We start from the raw sequence: 22,761 nt of genomic DNA, 5'->3' as shown, positions 1-22,761 counted from the left end.
AAAAATGAATGTTGGTTTTTTGGAGGCTATCCTGCTGGAATAAATATTTTTTTTGACTTTTAAAAATGTATTTAGTTCCAGCAATTATTAAAGGGTTTTTAAAATCCTGTTTTACTTCAGGGTTAAGATAGGATACAAACATATTATCCAGTAAAACGTGCTAAATTAGAGGAGTATTTTATTCAGAATAGTGTACATAAATCTACAGTTTCTTAGCTAACACATTCCTAATTACTGATAAAGTAATTAGTAATCTCCATCTTTGATAAAGATGGAAAGGTAAGGGGGGTAAGCCTATGGAGGAGGAATTTTGCTGTGCTCAATCACTATAATTGTATGTTATTATACTACAATGTTAGAATTTTATCAAGCACTGAAATGTTATCCCATGACCCACAAACATATATTCTACTGATTAAGTTTCTAAACGCATGAATATATTTAGAATTATGCTGCTTCTCTTGCTAATGCTTGCCAGAAGGAACGCTGTATCATTGTGCTGGATTCTAGAAGGTAAGCAAGAATAAATAAACTCCTTCTGGCTGTGCTTAACTATGATGATAACAGGAATGATGACAGGCCCCAAAGCATCACCTTTTAATGATGTGCGTGCTTTTTTTTTTTTTTTTTTTTAGTCTTTAGAGTTTAGGCACAGGTAAATTGAAGAAAAAATTCAGTTTTATAATTTATTTTTTTGTTTCCTCTTGCATTTTGTTTCCTCTTCATTAGGCATATGAGCAAAATAAAGAAATACAATTCTTTTTTTTTTTTTTTAAAAGAAAGCAGTTTGGATTGTATAATAGGACAGTGTCTCTAAACCCAGAGCCCAAATGGTCACCACAGTAAAAAATTTTAGAAATTTCCAACTAGATGGGAAAGTGTACTGGAAGAAACTGAGTTCATAATCCCAATTTTCATTTCTACTTAGTTATGTTAAAATAAGAGTAGATTAGTGGGATCCAAGCTTTTGATCAGCTCAAGTTTCTGTGAGAAGCAGCTTTGATTACATATATTCTAAGTATAAACATTATTTTCCTAAGAATGTTAATTTGTTGTCATTCCATATGGTATACATCAAACCTCACATCACATTTAAAAATTTTTTTTTTCATTTTTTGAAGGTCAAAGTACAGTTCTGAATGTAGCCACATTACCTATTCCAACTCTCAAAACGCACTGGAAAAGCCTTTCAGGCAAATACAGTTTTGTCTTGCGGGAAGTTTGCATCAGCCCAACGCAGAACCTGGGCTTCTCTAGACATTTCTGTGCCGAGCTCAGTGGCACACACCACTTCAAATAACACTCTGTGGTTCTCACCAGCTCAAAAACATGACCTTTGATAGATGACCTACAATGCAGGCTAGTGCATCTGCTCTGAAAATCCTGGATCCAGACCAAACCTTAAAAGTAAGTTTCTTGGTTATGAAATTAAAAGCTTAACATCTAATGTGATGGGACTTTAGAGGTAAAGTCCTGGGATTTAGCGTTGGAATATTTTCTTTGCTTTCTACATGGACACAATGGATACGTTCAGAGCACTGTTGGCTTATTTCAATACTACACCACTGTTTCGCAGAACACACACATTGCATTATACATTTTGAATCTGTGATTTGGATCATCTCTCTGGAATCAGAAGACTTAACCATTTAAAAGTAATTGATCGCCAAATGTAAATGTTTAGATCTCACACACAGACACACATTCATACTATTTATTACCGGCTTCCCTTGGCTTTGACACCACTACTAGGAACAGAGTTCATAAAGCATCAGTTGCTGTCTTTGGGAGATGACATCCTCCACGTTACAGAGTACTGGGAAATTAGCTTCATCCCCCAAAGGACAGTCTAAGCAGCTCAGAACCACGGGGCGTTACTGCAGAGGGACCAGAGCAGGGGCCAGGCACTGGGGCCAGTGACCGAGCGGGCTCAAGCCAGAGCCAGAGCAGGGCACCTACCGTCTTGCTGAGGTGGCTTGTGCTGGTGTTCATACACTGTAGGCCCTCGCTGTTACAGCAGCCACCACATCTGTAGACGGACACACATGGAGGTTTAAAGAAGGTGTTTGTTGCTGCTCCAAACTCCTTCCCCACATCTATACACACCTCACGTGGTATGCACTGAGTTTTTCTCCACTCATTATCAATACCTGTCGAGTCATAGGGAAGCCGTAAGTTACACAGAAGCCACCAAGGCAGAAAAGCCCACAGTAGTTGGAAGTCACATTTGATTTCAGGTTTTCAGATTTAAGTACAACCCATAATGTTAAAAGAGAAATCGTTGACAGGATCCTAAATTGCCCTGTGAATTGGAATGAGATATAATATTTATTTAATATTTAATAGAGCAGCAAAGGATATTTTCTTTAAAAACGAATTTCTGTAGCCATGTGCCAAGCTAAATCAGGATTATGCTTTCTTAAAATACCAAAGCTTTTATTACAGTCCACCTCTGTGTGGTTTTCTTTGCTTAAGAAAATGAAATTTTAACAGATAGCTGTTTGCAGGACCTGCAGAGACAGTCACGCTCATTTGCTACAGTGCGTACTATTGTTGTGGTCTCTGAGCAAAGACAAACAACACGATTTAATTTTTCTTTTTAAACTGAAATGTAAATGAGGAAATTGCTATGGGTTTGGACTGAATTCAAAGATCACTTTCAGGCAGGCTATCTGGCAGCTTTAGGTAATGTCACTTGAAATGTAAGGGTATTTTTCATCAGCTGGGACATGGATCCTGACCTACGTGTCTCCAGGAAAGTCCAATTATCCTCTTCCTTTTATGTTCTCTCCTGGAATTCTGTTTCCAGTGACTGAGGGGTTTAGCTCTCCAGCACTGTGGACTCTTTAAAGATTACATTTTAGATGATGTACTTCTTAAATGTTTTAGCTTCTTTTTTTTTCATCTTTTCCCTCAAGTAAAATTTTTAGGAAAAAAGGATATAAACCGCAGATTTTGCCTGCACTTGTTTTCAAAATAATTTGTATCTTGAACCTTGATAGTGATTAATAATCTAACAACTGAAGGGAGTTATTTTTAAAAAGTAGTTCACCAATTTATACTATGCCATTTTATTCAGCATTGTAATTTTCTGTGACATTTTCTCCTAGATCTTATAGTAGCTTTCCAAAAGTCCAGCTCCCAAGCCAGTTACCTGCGAAACAACATGGCATTAAGAAGTCTCTGAAAAGATGATTTGGGTGATTTAGGAATTAAGCATTTCTGAATCCAAATAAAAAAATGTATGTGCAATTATTTTGTAAGATATAGAATGCTGAAGTGGTTGAACTGACACAGTGTGGGAAATATGTCTTCAGGTTTTTAAAGTTTTGCAGTGGGATATCGCCTTAAGTTTTTAAAAAAATGTGTTGGTAGAGCTGTACCTTTCTATCTTTGTATTTCGAGAAATCCTCTTAACCACTCACAGTGAAGTTATAAAATGCTATATTTTGAGAATCTTTATTCCTACTTTGTTTGCTTTGGGCCCTAAAGGGATTTAGTGTTACAAATGCTGAAATTTAACAGATGAAAACAACAACAACAACAACAACAACAAAAAAAACCAGGCTGGCAGCCTTCACTGGGTTACTATATGAAGCTTATCACATATTTTCTTTTCCATACTTACTTTTCAAGATCTCTGCATTATAATGTGCTGCAGCAAATTTTATAGTCTCTTCTGTTCTTGCACTGATGTTGGGCTGTTCTTTATTACGCTGCCAGCCGCCTTTCCTTAACTGACACTTGTACATTTTCCAATATTCTGGGTAGAGTACGGTCATGAGTTCATCTACACTGGACGCTGATCGCAACTGTTCCTCCAAATCTTTGCCTGCATACGCCTATCGAAGAAACATGCAAGATCAATCATTTATCAGATTAAGGGATTTGAAAACAAACGTACTAAAAAGATTTACTGTTATATATGCCAAATCCTGATTAAAATATTATTAATTATCCACGAATTACTAACTTGGAAAAATCATATTCATATTTTAATTTGATTCAATACCATGATTCAAAATGAAGTTCAGTGCCCACAACCAAAGTCGTAAAGTATATATTTGGTCTTTTTTTAAAGTATTTTATTTATTCATTCATGAGAGACAGAGAGAGAGAGAGAGAGAGAGAGAGAGAGAGAGAGAGAGAGGCAGAGACACAGGCAGAGGGAGAAGCAGGCTCCATGCAGGGAGCCCGACGTGGGACTCGATCCCAGGTCTCCAGGATCACGCCCTGGGCTGAAGGCGGTGCTAAACCGCTGAGTCACCCGGGCTGCCCTATATTTGGTCTTTAAGACAAAAAATTGGAAAGACATAATTTTAAACGTAATTTCTAAAGTAGCTTCTTTGATTTATAGTTTTGCATAATTGGCAAATTTTTCAGTTTGAAAGTGTATTTAAGCTTGTATTAGCCTTCAGTATGTATAAACTGAAGTCCATTCTAACACTTTGCTTCACTTTTAGTTATCAGCATCAATAAACATAATTAAGCAAGATGCTTGAACTTAGGAATCTTAGCTTTTTAGAAGGTATTTTAGAGTAAATAATTCCACGAAGAATGGGATTTCAACAACAATATCACAGTTAGGTTTATATTTTGGCAGAACCTCTAAGTATTTCCAAAATCTTTGATTGCCAAGATTTATTTTGGTATGAAAAAGACATGAAACGCTTCAGAGAATATTAATTCTGCTCATAAATACCTGTCTATATTAGTGTGTGCAATTAAGTAGAACATCCCAAGTTATAGTCTGGCAGTTACCGTAGTTACAAAAAATAGTTTTCTAAATTATACTTTGAAATTAAGGGAAAATGGGACATTGTTTAGCTTTATATACAAGGTGAATTTGAATGAAGTAACCACCCCCTACCTGGGGGTCTTGGGCAGAGATGAACAGTCTACATTCTAACAAGTTATAGTTTTCTTTTTTCTAATTTTGATGTACAAAATTAACATATTTGCTTTAAAAGTCAAGATACTATTTAACTTAGTCTTTTCACCATGATTTTGAATAATCAAAGTTATTCTGTGGTAGGTGCTGTTTGTACTTTGAGAAATATTTTTTTTTATGATTCTAGAGCCTGATAGATTATAAAAAGTGTTCCTTTTTTTGGATAATATAATTGGCTATTAATTTTAGGACCTCCTTTTCCTTCATTTATTGTGTCAGTGGGCCATATACCTTAGTATCTTTAGGTCTGTGTTCTGAAAATATTGATATTAACCAATTACCCTTTAGAATAAGTGGGGTGATTCTTGATATGCCATACAGTTATATAAAATAGAACTCCTTCGAATAGATGGCAGGTGAGGATGGAGATGCTTAAATGAAAGTGACAACATATCCTCACACAGTTTCCCAACTGCTTATGAAATATTTGTCACAGGAAAACCTCATATATGACATAAAATTCAAGAATCAAAAATGTCTCAGAATCTAAAAGGACTGCAACTGGAGCGAAAGCCTACAAAAGTTCATTGGTAGAGGCACCTGGGTGGCTCAGTGGTTGAGCATCTGCCTTTAGCTCAGGTCATGATCCTGGAGTTCTGGGATCAAGTTCTACATCGGGCTTCCTGCAGGGAGCCTGCTTCTCTCTCTGCCTATGTCTCTGCCTCTGTCTCTGTGTCTCTCATGAATAAATAAATAAAATAAAAAAGAAAACACTGTTGCTCAGTAGATAAATAGAAAAATACAAGCATACAATTCACAATAGAAAAAAATGCAATATAAAAAATGGGGAATAAAAAGTGCCAAAGCTAAACTACAACACAGGAATAGAAAATACAAGTCATATTTATACTTTTAGGGTCAAAAAGGCTTTTCTGGAGGTGAATATACAGACAAAATGTAAACTATCTGGTAGTTTACTATAGAAAATACTATACTGGTAGAAAATACTATAAACTAAAAGACTATAAAGTAGGAAAATTATTTGCAAGAAACATGACAGATGGAAAAGGACTCATATTCTTAAAATAACACATGAACATGATAAAAAATAAACATTTTTCAATAGAAAAATGAACAAAGATCTTTTTTTTTTGAACAAAGATCTTAAACTGAATATTCACGGAGAATAAATATATTAGTATGTATTTGGTGATGGTAAAAGTGAAGGGAACCACAATTTTTCTCAATCCTGGTGGGAATATAAATTTGTGAAGCTATTTAAGGCAAGTGTGTTATTTCAAACTGGAGACTTAAAAACAGACTCCATTTTAGACAGCAAATTCACTTTGGAATAAATTTTCCATCCAACAGAAGTGAGAATATAATTATGCCAGATACATGTACAAATTCATCATGGGGCTGTCATAATGACTTTAAAAAGCAATCTATACAAACAATAATAAAGAACAAATAACATACAGTATAAACATAAATGTAGGAATCAGATGTATAAATGAGATATATAAAGAGGTTCATAAATATTTTATGAAGAAGTATACAATTTAGACACAGCACACACGATGTTTATGTATGTAGCATATTTTTTCACTAAACCAAATTCACATATAGCTTGTATGAATGCATTTGTGTATAAAGAGTAAAAGGCAGCAAAACAACATGTATCTATCCATGTATATGTATCTTCTCCAAAGTGCAGAATTAAGGTAATTATTATGTCCTTCTTTACACATTTTTGTATCCTAAATTTTATATTTTAAGAAAGATTTTATTTATTTGAAAGAGAGAGAGAGACAACACACGCACGAGTGGGGCAAGGGTCAGGGGGAGAGGGAGAAGCAAACTCCCCACTGAGCAGGGAGCCCAATTCAGGGCTTGATTTCAGGACCCTGAGATCATGACCTGACCTGAAGTCAGGCACTTAACCCATTGAGTCACCAGGCGCCCCTGTACTTTAAATTTTAAATAATGCACATATATAATCTTTGCTATCAGAATGAAAATGTAAAAGTAATCATCTCTGAGTATATTGGCCCTTATTTCAGCCTTCATTTGCTTTACTCTTCTTACGTCTCTATAGAACATGCCTTTGACATATTACTTAATTTATAGCAACTACTGGCAAAAGCAGAAGCTATCATAGACAAAATGGTATTAAATTAGCTTGATACTGAGCAATTAATTTACTTATTCCCATTAGACTTTACTTATTATAGCTGTGGAAGAAAAAGAAGCTTTAGTATCGAAAGACCAGATTTCCATCGTGGCCAAAGTCCTTATTTAATTGAGTAAAATTAGATTTCATTTCTTTGAGTCTCACTTCACTCTGTAAAATGGGAATCCTATTATCTTTCTTAGAATCTTTGTGTTGATCCAAACAGACACTTGATAAAGAAGTAAGTTATAAATCTTACATAATCTTCCCTTACAGGGAAGGGTGGAATGACTTGTCATTATAACATCTTTAGAGAGCAAACACACAGTACAGAGACTGTTTTTTAGATAAATTGAAATTTTTTACTCAGTCTTAAACTGTAACTCTCAGTATTGTACCAGTTCTGGGACCATATTTCTTTGAATCCATCTTCTGCATTTTTGTTCTAAATGAGCAGCAACCTAGGAAATCAGCATTGTCAGCTAAGTGTTAGAGCTATTGAGTGAATCCAGAGAAGATTCAAATCTTAAGGATAGATATTACCAGTTAACCATGGCTCGTTCACATTCATACTCTACTTATGAGGAATTAGAAGGGGGTCCGAGTAACCTAGAATGAGTTCTGACCCAGGGACACATTCAAGTCTTTCAAGTAGAATTGGTATCCACATGAAAGCTCCCTTCTTTAAGCTTTTTTTTTTTTTTAATTGCAATATAATTAACTCCCAATGTTATACTGGTTTCAGGTGTACAACATATTGATTCAACAATTCTATACATTTCTCAGTGGTCACCACAATAAATCTAGTCACCATCTGCCACTGTACAATGTTGTTGTAATATTACTGACTATATTCCCTACACTATAGTTTCTATCTCCATGACTTACTTATTTCATAACTGAAAGTTTGTACCTCTTAATCCCCATTTCTATTTCAACCATCTGTGCACCCACCTCCCCTCTGGCAACTACCAGCTTCCTCTCTGTATTTAAGGGTCTCTTTGTTTTGGTTTTTAGATTCCACATTTCCATACATGTGAAATCATATGGTATTTGTCTTTCTCTGACTTACTGCATGCAGCACAACACCCTCTAGGTCCACCCATGTTGTTGCAAATGGCAAGATTTCATTCTTTTTAATGGTTGAGGAATATTCCATTGTGTGTATGTCTGTGTGGATGTGTGTATGTACACACGCACCAATATATGCACACACTACATCTTCTTTATCCACTTATCTATTGATGGACACTTGAGTTACATCTGTATCTTAGCTATTGGAAATAATGCTGCAAGAAACATAAGGGTGCCTATAGCTTTTCAAATTAGTGTTTTCATTTTCTTTGGGTAAAGTAAAAGAATTACTGGATTATATGGTGTTTTTATTTTAATTATTTGAGGAGCCTCCATACTGTTTTCCACAGTGGCTGCACCAACTTGAGTTCCCGCCAACAGTGTAAGAGGGTTCTCCTTTCTCTGCATCCTCGCCAACGTTTGCTGTTTCCTGTCCTGTTAATTATAGCCATTCTGACTGGTGTGAGGTGATATCTCATTTTAGTTTTGATTTGTATTTCCCTGATGCCAAGTGATGTGTAACAATTTTTCATGTCTGTTGGCCATTTATACTTCTTCTTTGGAGAAATGTCTGTTCATTTCTTCTACTCATTTTTGACTGGGTTATTTGTTTTTTGGGTATTGAGTTTGATAAGTTCTTTTTAGACCCTGGATACTAGACCTTTTCTGATATGCCATTTGCAAATATCTTCTCCCATTTTGTAGGCTGCCTTTTGATTTTGTTGACTGTTTAACATCATACCAGAAGTCCACTCTAAATGTTTCTTGAGTCTTCAAATTTACCAATTTGAAGCATGTTGAAGTCATTTGCTTAAATGTTGATATATTCCTTTTATTTTCCAAAAGGATGGTACATCTTACAATAGAAAGTGTCTTAAAAATGGATATTCAAATGTAATAAAAAGCCTCAAGTAATCTAAAAATGAATTTAATTCTGTACTGTACTTTGGAGGGATCCCTTAGGAGGTTCCAGTGATGACTTTTTTTAAAATATTTTTTTAAATATTTTATTTATTTATTCATAGAGACACAGAGAGAGAATGAGAGGCAGAGACACAGGCAGAGGGAGAAGCAGGCTCCATGCAGAGAGCCCGACGTGGGACTTGATCCAGGGTCTCCAGGATCACGCCCCGGGCTGCAGGCAGCACTAAACCGCTGCGCCACCGGGGCTGCCCGAGTGATGACTCTTATTTAACATTCAGCATGTACGTATTTGCAAACAGCAACCTATGTGACATTCAGTGAGGATTTTGAGGTGCAATGGAAGTCCAAGTTGGGTGTGCAATGTCAAAGGCAGGGAGCTATAATCAGGAACAAACTCCTTCCTTGATAATTCATGTACCTAGAACACATTCTCTTATTACTCTAACAGGAGAATGACGATTCCAGAAGTTACATGATGAGAAAGAACTTTGGGGATTCACCTGCAATCTGTAATTCCCCTAATTATGAAGAATCATAACATAAAGTGAACACTTGAGGTCATTGACTATGATTCCTAATCATTTTACATTTTAAACACATAGCTTGCAAAACCTCGATTTCCTCTTACTTCTCTCTGTTGACTAGAAGGGGCTGTTCAGATGCCTGTTAGGGAAAAATCACGAGTCCCCACAGGTTGTCCCTCCTGCCCTAAACTGTGATACCTAGAGAGTCAATGATAAGTAGGAAGTCATCTAGGATTAGTATTAGTAATGGGCTGGCATTTGCCATGAGTGAAAGTTAGGTTTTTAAAATAACCCTACAGAGGCACCTAAGTGGCTCAGTGGTTGAGTGTCTGCCTTTGGCTCAGGTCATGATCCTGGGATCTAATCCTGAATCAGGCTCTCCACAGGGAACTTGCTTCCCCCTGTGACTATGTCTCTGCTTTAGTCTGTGCCTCTCATGAATAAATAAATATATTAAAAACTCCCTACAAATCCAATGTCAATAATCTCTTCAAACAACAATCTTAAATTAATTGCTATGCTATATATAGACTTGGCACTCATCTGATAATTTTATAAAATTGAAAATTCATGTGGAAATGCATATACTTTAATTATGGAAAATTTTCTTTCACATAAAAGCATATACTGTTATCAAATAGTAAAATCAGAATTGAAAGAGTGGGCAAGGGTCTATCAAAGATAGGTTTGAACACACTACTGTATTTTCATGAAGTGGCCAAAGATGTCATGGGCAAATCTTTTTAGTTGTCCAATATATATATATTTTTGGGAGAGAGGAGGTAAATAATTTGTTTAAACTGGAAAATAAGGGATGTTTATATTTTTTTCTTAAACTGTGTATATGCTATCTTTAAAAGTCTGGCTCAAGTAATATTTTATATTTGAAAAGTGAACATTTTCATGGACAATTTCATTGATAAAGCAAAAAGAAAACTATTCGGTCAAATTATCAGTTATAAGAAATTTACTAAAAAGCTTAAAAGAAAATATTTTTCATCTTATTCATCTTTATACATCATTCTTTTATCATAAGAAACCAAATTATCAGTAGGGATCAATCTATTATAAGGCAATTTTCAAGATCAATAACTCTATACTGCCATTGGGTTTTCTTTCTTTCTTCTTTAGAAAATATTTGGGTCAGATCCAATCATTAGAATAAGTAGTTGCTGAAATTATTCTTCCCCTAACACAGCAGCAGAACCTGCTTATTCAGTCCTACTTACTTAGCGGTGGCAGTTGTATGATAGGTGAACTGTGGTGGTTTGTTCTGTTTCCTTCAGATAACTGCCCATGCTAGGCAAATTTCTAAATTTTAAAAGTATATTTTGATTAATGAAAATACCTTTTTAAAGCAAAATCTGGGCAAGGTGATAGAATGTAGAGGATTTGGGATTTGAAAAATCATCCAAGACATAGTTGTAGAATTCATTTTTAAAATCACCCTTTAGTAGAGAGTCATAAATAAATATGTAAGACCAAATGATATCCTTCTAAGGAATAGAAACTTGTACCTGTTTTCTATGACCTTAGCAAATCATTTTACCTAATGTCTCAGTGAAGGTGTCATAGTCAGGTTCTTTTTCCCACAGGTTCCCCATCACCCATGTCTACATCAGCCTGGTGTGACACAGATAGGTAAGCCCTGAATGCAGACACTTACATTTCAGTTTAAAAATGGAAGTATTTTATTGGAAGTTTTAAGATTCAATTTTTTGCCTAATCCCCCAAAAGGTTTTATTGTAAACTTTTAATATAAGGCCATAATAAAGAATGGAATCTTTTTATGTCTATTATTGGTAGCATAAATTGTGTTTACAAAAAAGTCACTTTCTTAGTTTACAACATCTATGAATTAAATTAAAAATGAAATACTTATTTCATTACCTAAGTAGACTCTTAGAAAATTGTTTAACTATTCACTTTCAATTGTTCTTGTTGAGATAAATTTCCAATTTAATGCCAAAGTAGATAGTTATATTTGCATAATCCACACAATGGCCAAGATAGCTCTATATACACTAATTTCTTGCACTCAACACTGAAAACCACTCACTTGTTTCTTATTTTTGAATGGAATTGGTTTTCCTTCCTTGTAGAATGACAAAATGATTTCAGAACTATTTATTCCCAACTTTGTCCATGTATGATGGCAAAAATAGCATCAGACAGATGAGCCAAAAATAATGAATGTTTTTACTGACAAAAAGGAAAATCCCAAGGAACTAAAACTTATTACTGTAATATTCCAATAGATACATATTGTAGATCAAAGGTTCTAAACCAGAGATTATTTTTTCCTAGGGTTATCTGGCAACATCTGCAGACAGTTTTACTTTTCAGAACTATGGGGTGATGCTACTGGTACTAGTTAAGTGAAGGCCAAGAATGCTGCCAACCATTCTAAAATGCACAAGACATCTCCCTACCCCCCGACCCCCAACCAAAAAAAAAAAAAAAAAAAAAAAGAATTATCCAGGCCAACACTCACTGGTGTTGCTGTTGGGAAACTCTGCAGCTGAGTAACTGGGCCTCTTAAGAACATGTCAGAAGGTTAAAATTTGCATGAATTTTACTTTCTAAAATCCCTAGAGGTATCAGAATGAGTAAATAAATGAATCTAAAATATCACTAGCAGTTGGACTTAGTAACAATAACATTTTTAGAGATATACATTTTTTTTTTATCACCCAGGGTAAGATCATTTTTCTTTTTACATAGGCATTTCTCAACACCTTTGTTTCATAAGGAGAAGAGAATGCAGCAGTTTAGACATAGTCTTCCTCTGTAAATAAATTCAAAACATTTCAAAATTATTTTCCCTTGATTACTTTTTGTCTTTTGAAGAATAAACTAATTTCAAAATCATTTGGCACATTTTTTTCAATGATGCTCTTTTATAAAGTTATTTTGAAAATAAATAATATAATGGATTATTATAATATTTCTTTTCAGTAAATTTTTTGCTTAAAAAGGCCAATTTATGTTAATGCTACTTAATTCTGGAAGTATATTAATAATACTTTAAAAATCCTTAATTAATGAATAATATTCACCAGAGAAAATGAAAAAATTCAAGTACACAGTTTCATAAATTGTTACAAATTGAACACACATCTGTAATTGCACCCAGATTTAAGATATAGAGCATCTATTACATTCCAGAAACTTCCTTTGTTCTCCTCAGTGATAACTCTACCAAATTTTGCCGTTTTGTTACATTTCTGCATTTCTGTTTTTGACCATCATAGTTTTTAGTCTTTTTCAAATTTTACACAAGTATCCAAGACCATATAATATTTTCTGTTGGATCTTTTTTTTCAACCTTAGGTTTCTGACATTCGTCTCTTTGAAGCAGTTGGTTTTCCTGCTTGTCTTGTTTCTCATTGTATGAACTACTGCAATATATTAATCTAGTCTATGCTCAGCATGTCTTTTGATGGATGTACTATGAATTGGGGGGAGGTCTATAATTATAAATAGAATTGGTGGTTCATGAGGTATGTATATATTTATAGCTTATAGATGTTGGAAAACATTTTACAAAGTAATTGTATCAATTTGCACTCCTGAGGGCTATATATAAGAATCCCTGACTCCATATCTTTGCCAATGACTAGAAATGTTTGGTTTTTAATTTTAGCCATTCTAATGGGGTTGTTATAACACTCATGGTTTTAACGTGTAGTACACCTTGATGACTAATGATATTGAGCACTCTCATGTTATTTGGGCACTGGGTTATCCTCTTTTAAAAACTGCCAATTAAAAGCTTTTTATTCATTTCCGTTAGCTGTCTTGTCATTGATTTGTAAGAGTTCTTAATGTACTCTGGATAAGTGTCCTTTGTCAGATATGTGTATTGTAAACATCTTCCAGTATGAAACTCATATTCTCTCTGAATGGTGTTTGCTAAGAAAAATTAAAGAAATCTATATAAATGAAGAGACCTACCATGTTCTCAGATTGGAACACTGAATATTATTAAGTTGACAATCCTCCCCACATTGATCTATAAATTCATTCAATGCAGTCCTAGGAGAGTTTCTTGTAGAAATTTGAAGCTGATATTAAAATGTGTGCAAAGAATCTAGAATAACTAGTTTTATTCAGAAAAAGAACAAAGTTGGACGACTCAGATTATCAGGTCTCAAACTCTGTGCGGTAATCAAGACAGTGTGATACTGGCATAAGAACAGACTAATAGATTAGAATACAGAAAGCAGAAACAAGTAAAAAAACATAATACTGATGATAAAAAGATTTTTGATAAAGGTGCCAAGGCAAATAAATGCAGAAGGGGTAGTCTACTCAATAGAAGGTTCTAGAACAGTCAGTTAATTATATGCCAAAATAGAAACAGAACAAAACAATAACCAAAAAAACCCAAAACCAGAAAAGAAAACCAATTAGACTCTTCCTTTTCACCAGAGTCACAAATACAAAATAGATCGCATACCTCAAGGTATGCATTAAAACTACAAACCTTTTCGAACAAAAGATAGTTTCAAGTTTGTGAAGCTGGATTAGGCTACAGTATCTTAGGACATAACAAACATGATTTATTAAAAAAAAATGCGAGATTGGATTTCATCAAAATGGAAACCTCTGTTCTTCAAAAGATACCATTAATAAAATTAAAGGACAATCAAACATAGAGGTAAGATGTTTGAACATCATATATCTGATAAAGAATTTATATCCAGAATATATGAAGAAGTCTTCCAAATAAAAGAAAAGAAAGATAACTCAAGTTTAAATAGGTGGGAGGCAAAGGACTTGAATAGATGTTCTACCAAAAATGATATTCAGATGGCTAATAGTGACAGGAAAAAATGTTCAACATCATTAGTTATTAAGGTAAATTATGCAAAATAAACTACAAATTATCATTACACACACCCAACCGATTGGCTATAATCCAAAAGAATAACATACCAAGTACTGGTGAGGACAAGTAGAAATTACAACCCCCCATTTGTTCATATGAATGTAAAATATACACTTTGGAAGCTAGTCTGACAGATTCTTAAATAAGTAAATATATACTTATATGGCCCAGTAATTCCACCACTAGAGAAGTGTCCATACAAAGATTTGCATGTGAATGTTCATAGTCACATTATTCATAATAGCCCAAAACTGAAAAAAAAATTACAAATCCATTAAATGGCTAAACATGAGTAAAATGCGTTGTATTATATAACGGAATAAATACTACTTAGCAGTTAAAAGGAATAAACTATTGATAGATGGATGAACCTCAAAGATATTATGCAAAGTGAAAAGAGCCAGACACAAAAGACTATGCATCATAAGCCCATTTATAAGGAATTTCTGGAAATTGCAAAACTATAGAAAGTGAACACAGATTGGTGATTGCCTAAACCTGGGAGTGGGAGCTGGGATTGATTTAACACAAGGTTTTTGTTGTGTGTGTGTGTGTGGTAGTAAAGATACTATAAAACTAGATTGTGATGGTTGTAGTATGTCTATAAATCATTATCCATTTACAGGCAGCAAATTTTATGGTATGTGAATTATACTTCAGTAAAGCTGTTAAAAATTGAGATTCTTCTCAATCCCCCCACTTGTGATGAGCACTGGATGTTATATGGAGGTGTTGAATCACTATATTGTACACTGGAGACCAATATTACACTGTATATTAACTAACTGGAATTTAAATAAAAACTTAAAAAATGAGATTCTTCAACAAAATGAGGGAATAAGCCATGAAAAAGATATACTATCCAAGAAATTAGCATTCTCATACTGTAAAAACATGAAGAGTTATACATGGGACTTGAAACTAACCAGGCAGAAGGAGGCCTCAAGGAGAGAAGAAAAAAACCAGAGAGAGAGAATTCCTAAATTAACTGCTATGTTTTGTTACCAATTTTCAGCGGGCTTTTATAATTATCTTGGAAGGTCTATAGAAGATTTAGGGCAGGGACAAGCAAACAAATAAGTAATTATTAGTTCTAAAAATTCCCAAAAACTTGCACAAGAAGAACAGTTACTCAGAAGTAAATAGTATAGTGCATGATAAAATAAACAATGACTGTCTCTCCCCCAAATTCAGATATACTGCAGCTCCTTTAAGAAGATGGATGGGTAAGAAGTGTGCAGATGAGACGTAGAGGATAATGAGTGGCAGGTAGTTAAAAAGAGGGATACTGCCCAGATCCTTATCTTCTATAAAAACAAGCCAGCAAATAAAAACTAAATGCAAAAAATCAAGAGAGAGCACCAGAATATGGAGGTACCTACCAAGAGCAACCATTAAGATGTGAAAGAGGTTGTATCGAGAGAACAGGACTTAAGGATGGAAAGTCTGTGGCACTGGACAGTTTTTTCATTTGGCAGAGCTGTGATACCATCTACTGTTAACTATTCCCATGTACCATTTAATAAAAAGTTAAACTTGCAATCATTCAAGAATTTGGTAGAAATGCACAACCTGGTCTTTTAGCCCATGAATCTCACAACAGTGAAGGAGTTTTAAAATCCTTCATAATTCACATGCAATTTTTCACACAACTCTCCCTGCTGTTCCTGAACATGAATCTATACCAAACGATTTTCACTGTGCCCAGGTGTAACCTGCTTTGTAATGCAGTCTCTCTCCTCCAATCACTTCTTTCCTTTCCACATCCATGAAAGTGGTACCCGTTGTTCAAGGCCACGTTTACGTACTAATTTCATCCTGAGTTTTTCTTTAGCCATTTAAGCAAACTTTACATCCTGGTCTTGATTATTCACTCATTTAACGTGGGGAACTGTAGTCCTTGTGTTTGCTGAGTTCTCTTTGTGTACGAAAAACTCTTCTGTTTGTGGACATGGAGGCTGGTAAGCAGATTTGAGGGCTGTTGAGTGCTAAAATGTAGAATGCTTGGTTTATATTAGCAACGTGAGAGAGAGAGAAATGTCCGTGTGAATACAGAGTTTCTGGCATGCGTGACAAAAGTGACTAGAGAACACTCTGGGAGGACCAGATCTGGCGGGGGGCAAATAATGATTCATTTTGGATGATCCGGTTGGGAAGCATTTAAGACATCCATGTGGAAATTCTGAGTGGACAGTAGAATGGTGACTACCCATCAGAAGCAGCCTATCCTGTTAACAGCAATATGACAATTGTCTCTGTGCCTAGTTGGAAATGAAGCCATGTGTGTGGCCAAGATTGCCTTGGAAGAGGATACAGAGTGAGCAGAGAGCCACGGAGAGCCTAGGCTGGGGAGCTACAAAACCAGACATTCAGATTCCAAGCACAAACCAGTGAAACAGCAAAAGGAGAGTTTGGAGGAGCTGGTGTCATGAAATTTAATTTAAGGTAAGAGAGTGTTTCTGAAAGGAGAGAATGGTTTAAAATGAAAGTTAAATTCTTCTGCATACTTTGTAAGATGACAACTGAAACCATCAAAAGGACCCCAGCAAGGGCAGTGATCTCTAACTGAGTGCAGAGCAGGAAACTGGCAGAAAAATAAAAAAAGGTGTCGATTCATTGATGGATGAATTATCCAGGAGAATGGGAATTCTCCTAACTAGTTCTTGCTAATTTGTTAAAAGAATAAGCTTAAGTTTGGCGGTTTGGGTTGGTTTGAGGAATTCTAGGTTCTAGGGGAGCCAATAAAATCACTCACAAAATGTGTGACTCACCACTTTTTGAGAATAAATTTCAAAACCACTTTATCTTTAGGGGAATCTATCCATGAAAGTAGAAGGAAAAGTTAGGCATAAATAGCTTCAACATTGCTCGGATAGCCAGGAGGTGAAGTATGGAGAGAATAAACACAAAACACATACATTAAAAAAAAAAAAAAAAAAAAAAAAGTTCTCAGAGACCTAAATTTCTAGAAGACAATCTTTGTGCTCTTAGATGAGGCAAAGTGCTTTTAAATTTAATACCAATAGCGGGATACTTAAGATAAAGTAAAATAAAATAAAATAAAATAAAATACAAATTGTATTTCAAGAAAATTGGAAGGCCTGCTTATAGAAAGACACAAAAGCCACACACGGAGAGAAGATAGTCACAAAGCATGAATCTCATAAAGACTTGTTTCCAAAATAGAAAGGAACTTTCAAAACTCAATGTTAAAAAAGTAACAAAAATGGGCTAAAGACCTGATCAGATACTTCACCTAAGAAAAACAGTTGGCAAATAAGCACATGAAACAGTGCCTGACATTATTATTAGGGAAATGCTCACTATAAATTTAATGCAATACCACTTCACATCAATTAGAATGGATAAAATTCAAAATGCAGTACTAAGGGCTAACAAGGGATAATATTATAATTATAATTATACCTTAATTATAAAGAATGAATCCTACATCTAACAAAATTTAAATATATATAAACAAGACTAAAATTTTACATTTCATCTAAATATTTGCATCAATAAAAAGGTCGATTTAAAAGGGAAGCATGATCTTAACACTATCAATTTGTTCAGCAATAAAAAGAATTTAAACAAAAAATACAATTTTGATTTTTTTTCCTAGAAGTAAACTGCTTAGTACACACAGGATTTATGAGATTTTTCTCTCCTTTTTTTTTTTTTTTCTTTTCAAATAGTATGATCTTATACTCTGAGTTGGGAGCAATACTGCATTATGTTGAAGACAGTAATCTGGGCTCAGATGGGTTTGTTCCTTGTTACTGGTTAAGCAACTTTGGAACAGTAATCTGAATTCTCTGGGTCTTAATTTCCCATTTAAAAGATGCCGATCTTAATAACTGTGTAAAAAGTTGTCCTATTATTTTATGTTTTATATTGTACAATAAATAAAATTTGAATAAGAAAGTCATAATCTACTTTAAGTGTAGTTGGAATCTACAGAGTGGTCTGGTATATTATCATCTGTCCTTTTAGCAAGTGTTTTATCATTAAAAACACATTTAAAAGAATACACTTAACAGTTATTGTAATAAATTATGCAAGTGCTCAATAAACAGGAGGGGCTACCATTTTTACGTTTGAAAATCCATCTTTAGACTTATAAGAGAAAAAATACAAAAGAATTTCTAGAACATTTTTTTTAAACTAAAAACAACCACTTTAATGGATTACCAAAGCCTAATGTACAAGTAGCATTGATTAACTACTTTGGGGAAAATTGAGCGAAAGAAATTTGTAGACTCTAAGAAACTGGTAAAGATGGCAAAAGTTAAAGGGGAGAAACCTAAAAGAATGTAAAAGTATTGGAAAAGAAAATGTTTAGAATCAATATGTGTGTGTATGTATACATATTCATGAAAATATATACTCATTTGCAAACTGAAGGATTTCATTTATAAAATGGCTATGGAGAAATATTCACCCAACTTCTGTGTATGTGGTTTTATAATAATGATATTAAGAAAATATTAGAGACAGGGACGCCTGGGTGGCTCAGCGTTGAGCATCTGCCTTTGGCTCAGGGCGTGGTCTGGAAGTTGTGGGATCCAGTCCCACATGGGGCTCCCTGCAGTGAGCCTGCTTCTCCCTCTGCGTGTATGTCTGGCTCTCTGTCTCTCCTAAATAAATAAAATATTTTTTAAAGAAAATATTAGAGACAATGATAATTTTATGACTATATTAAAATCGAAATTTAAAAATTGTAATTTGAAAACAGTCAATTAAAATTTTTGTTGAAATATAATTAACATACAGTGTTATGTTAGCTTTAGGTATATAATATAATGATTCAGTTCTATCCATTATTCATTGCTCTTCACCATAAGTGTACCTTTAATCTCCTTTATATATTTCATCTATCTCCCCACCAACCTCCTCTCTGGCACCACTATTTGTTCTCTGTATTTAACGGCATGTTTTTTGGTCTTTATTTCTTTATTCTGTGTTTTGTTTTGTAAATTTCACACATAAGTGAAATAATATGGTATTTGTCTTTGTCCGCCATAACTACCAACACTTGTTATTTCTTACCTTTTTGATTTTAGCCATTCTGACAGGTGTGAGGTGGTATCTCATTGTGGTTTTGATTTGCATTTCCCTCACAATGAATGATATTGAGGATCTTTTCATGCATCAGTTGTCTATTTGTATGCCTTCTTTGGAAAAATGTCTATTCAGGTCTTCTGTGCATTTTAATTGGGTTATTTACTTTTTGCCATTGAGTTGTAGGAACTCTTTATATATTTGGCATATTAACCTGTTATTGGGCATATAATTTGCAAGCATCTTCTACACAGCAGATTGCCTTGTCATTTTACTGATGGTTTCAAATGCAAAAGCTTTTTATTTTGACATAGTCCCAATAGTTTAATTTGCCAGAGAATACATACCTAGAAAAATGTTCCTATGGCCAATGTCAAAGGAATTACTGCTTAAGTTTTCCTCTGGGAGTTTTATGATTTCAGGTCTCAAATTTAAGTCTTTCATCAATTTCCAGTTTATTTTTGTGTAAGGTATAAGAAACAGACCTGGTTTTGTTCTTTTGTATGTCCAGTTTCCCAATACAATTTCTAAAGAAACTATTTTTTTTTCTCCATTGCATATTTTTGCTTCCTTTGTTGTAGATGAATTGACCACGTAGGTGTTGGTGTACTTCTGAGCTCTCTATTCTGTTCCATTGATCGATGCATCTATTTTTTGTGTGTGCCAGTACCATACTGTTTTGATCACTTCAGCTTTGTAGTATATCTTGAAACCTGTGATTGTGATAACTCCAGCTTTGTTCTTTCTCTAGATTGCTTTGGCTGTTTGGGGTCCTTTGTAGTTCCATACAAATTATAGTAGTATCAGTTCTAGTTCTGCGAAAAATATTGGTATTTTGATAGGGACTACATTAAATCCGTACACTGTTATGCAAAGTATGAACATTTTAACAATATTGATTCTTCCAATCCATGAGCATGGAATATTTTTCCATTTGTTTATGCCATGTTCAGTTTTTTTTTTTTTTTCCAATTGGTGTTTTGTACTTTTGAGAGTGCAGGTCTTTCACATCCTTGGTTAAGTTTATTCATAGGTATTTTTTGTGCAGTTGGAAATGGAATTGTTTTCTTAATTTCTTTTTCATTATTAAAGAAATGCAACATATTTTTGTAAATTAATTTTGTATACTGTGTCTTGACTTGATTATCAGTTCTAGCAGTTTTTTGGTGAAGCATTTTGGGTTTTCTATATATAGTATCCTATCTTTCACAAATAGTGAGTTTTACTTCTTCCTTACCAGTTTGAATGCCTTTATTTCTTTTTTGTATGATTATGCTAAGACTTCCAGGACTATGTTGAATACAACTTGTGAGAACAGACATCCTGGCCTTAATCTTAGAGAAGCTCCTAGTTTTTCACATTTGAGTATGATGTTGGCTATGGGTTTTTCACATTTGAGTATGATGTTAGCTGTGGGTTTTTCATAACTTTGTTATGTTAAGGTATGTTCTCTCTAAACCTACTTTATTAAGAATTTTTAACATGAATAGACGTATTTTGTCAAATTCTTTTTCTGCATCTATTGAGATGATCATATTGTTTTTATCCTTTCCCTTGTCAGTGTGATGCATTATGCTGATTGATTTGCAAACATTAATACACCCTCACAGGATGCCAGGGTGGCTCAGTGGTTGAGCAATTGCCTTTGGCTGGCTCAGGGCATGGCTGCGGCGGGGCGGGGGGGGGGGGTGTCCCAGGATTGAGTACCTCATGGGGCTTCTCACAGGGAGCCTGCTTCTCTCTCTGCCTATGTCTTTGCCTCTCTCTCTCCATGTCTCTCATGAATAAATAAATAAAATCTTAAAAAAACAATCCACCCTCACATCCCTGGAATAAATCCCACTTGATTGTTGTTCCAATATTTTCTTTTTAACTTAAATGACTGCAAGGCAACTCTTTCTAATTTTGCTTAAGATGTTATCTCTTGCTGTTGAAGGAATCGTTCCCTGGTTTGAAAGAAAGCATTCCCAGTGGATTTCTCTGTAATGGAATATTGTTTACTCTCAATCTGCTGGGAATCTGTTTTTCTTGTGGCATATAAATTCTCTCTTCCCTTGGAGCTCCTTCCTACATGACTTACTGACTGTAAATACGTTCAAAAACACCTTTTAAATCCTTACATTCTATTAACATTTCCCAAAACTAGTCTTTGAGGTACAAATGAAAGGTTGTCTTCTTTATCTTCAGATGTTTTTCAAACATCATTTTCTTTTTTCCAGCACTTTTCCCTATACTTTTAGGATAAAATACAAGATTGCAAAGCATTTCATCATGGTAAGATTAGTAATTATGTGTGTTATTTTAATTTTAACAGTATAAAGTAACTCATTATTCAAAATGGTGTAAATTTGTCCACTTTGGATCTAGAAAGATAGAATTCTGACTCACAGGTTTTTGGCCCAGTTCTATTCCTTACATATTATAAAACAGGAAAGAAAAAGAAACAAAATATTAGGAGCTATATACCACCACTACCTTCTGTTTTTTTCAGCACTGGATGTTTTGGACAGAGGCCCTTAGAGGAAATCTTCCCAGAAACAAAATTCTTATCTTTGCCTATTTGGTTATGTAGGAAGAATTCAATGGAGCAAGAGATTGTGAAACAGCATATTCAAGTGCTTATAAATGCATGCTTCTGAATGGTGACACTTTGAATAGAACATGGCAAAATTTAATCTTGGATGACCTAACACTGACTTTCAAGTGTGAGGAGACCCTGGACCAAATAGCAACACAATGCTTCAGAGGAGTGCCTGCCATCTGGATCATTTTCAAAGACTATTTGAAAGGACTATGAAATTGTTTCAGTGATGTATGTAACATTCTCATAATATTTTGAAATCTATCTTAAGTAAATTGATACATTGAGCCTTCTGTAGCATCTAAAATAGCAAAAACTTTGGAAACTAATTGGCCTTAATTGCAATAGAAGTACCTGTTCATTTAAAACTGGTCTTACATCCATTGTTTCCTGCTAGAGAAAAGGCACTATCTCCACTTTGGAGCATCATCTCCTCCATGGAGACTCTGCCTTAATTTTTATATCCAGAGACATTCTGTAGGGGTTGTAGGCTTATTTATTAAATAAGACAGAAAATATTGGAATAACGTGCACCTAAATCACCAATACAAAAATAAAAGTTTGCATGCTTCTGGACAATAATGGCTAATTATCCTGTAGGTAAATTTTGTGGTGTTTTCTCTTGATTTAGAATTTTAA

General features: G+C 34.4%; 1 protein-coding gene across 1 annotated transcript in view; it reads right to left on the bottom strand.

Annotated features, from left to right (window-relative positions):
• The window catches only part of VEGFC (vascular endothelial growth factor C), a 104,616-nt gene that overhangs the window by 32,315 nt on the left and 49,540 nt on the right, over positions 1 to 22,761 (bottom strand). Inside the window, exons 2-3 of the mRNA XM_038560496.1 lie at positions 3,629 to 3,842; positions 1,960 to 2,150 (exon numbers count right to left, since the gene is read on the bottom strand). Coding sequence (XP_038416424.1) covers positions 1,960 to 2,150; positions 3,629 to 3,842 — 405 coding nt within the window. The remainder of the gene's footprint in view (positions 1 to 1,959; positions 2,151 to 3,628; positions 3,843 to 22,761) is intronic.

The sequence above is a fragment of the Canis lupus genome, chromosome 16 (genome assembly GCF_011100685.1).
Source record: "Canis lupus familiaris isolate Mischka breed German Shepherd chromosome 16, alternate assembly UU_Cfam_GSD_1.0, whole genome shotgun sequence".
NCBI classification, from domain to species: Eukaryota; Metazoa; Chordata; class Mammalia; order Carnivora; family Canidae; genus Canis; species Canis lupus.
The sequence above is the reverse complement of the archived record's forward strand: the minus strand, read 5'-3'. Positions and strand labels throughout refer to the sequence as shown.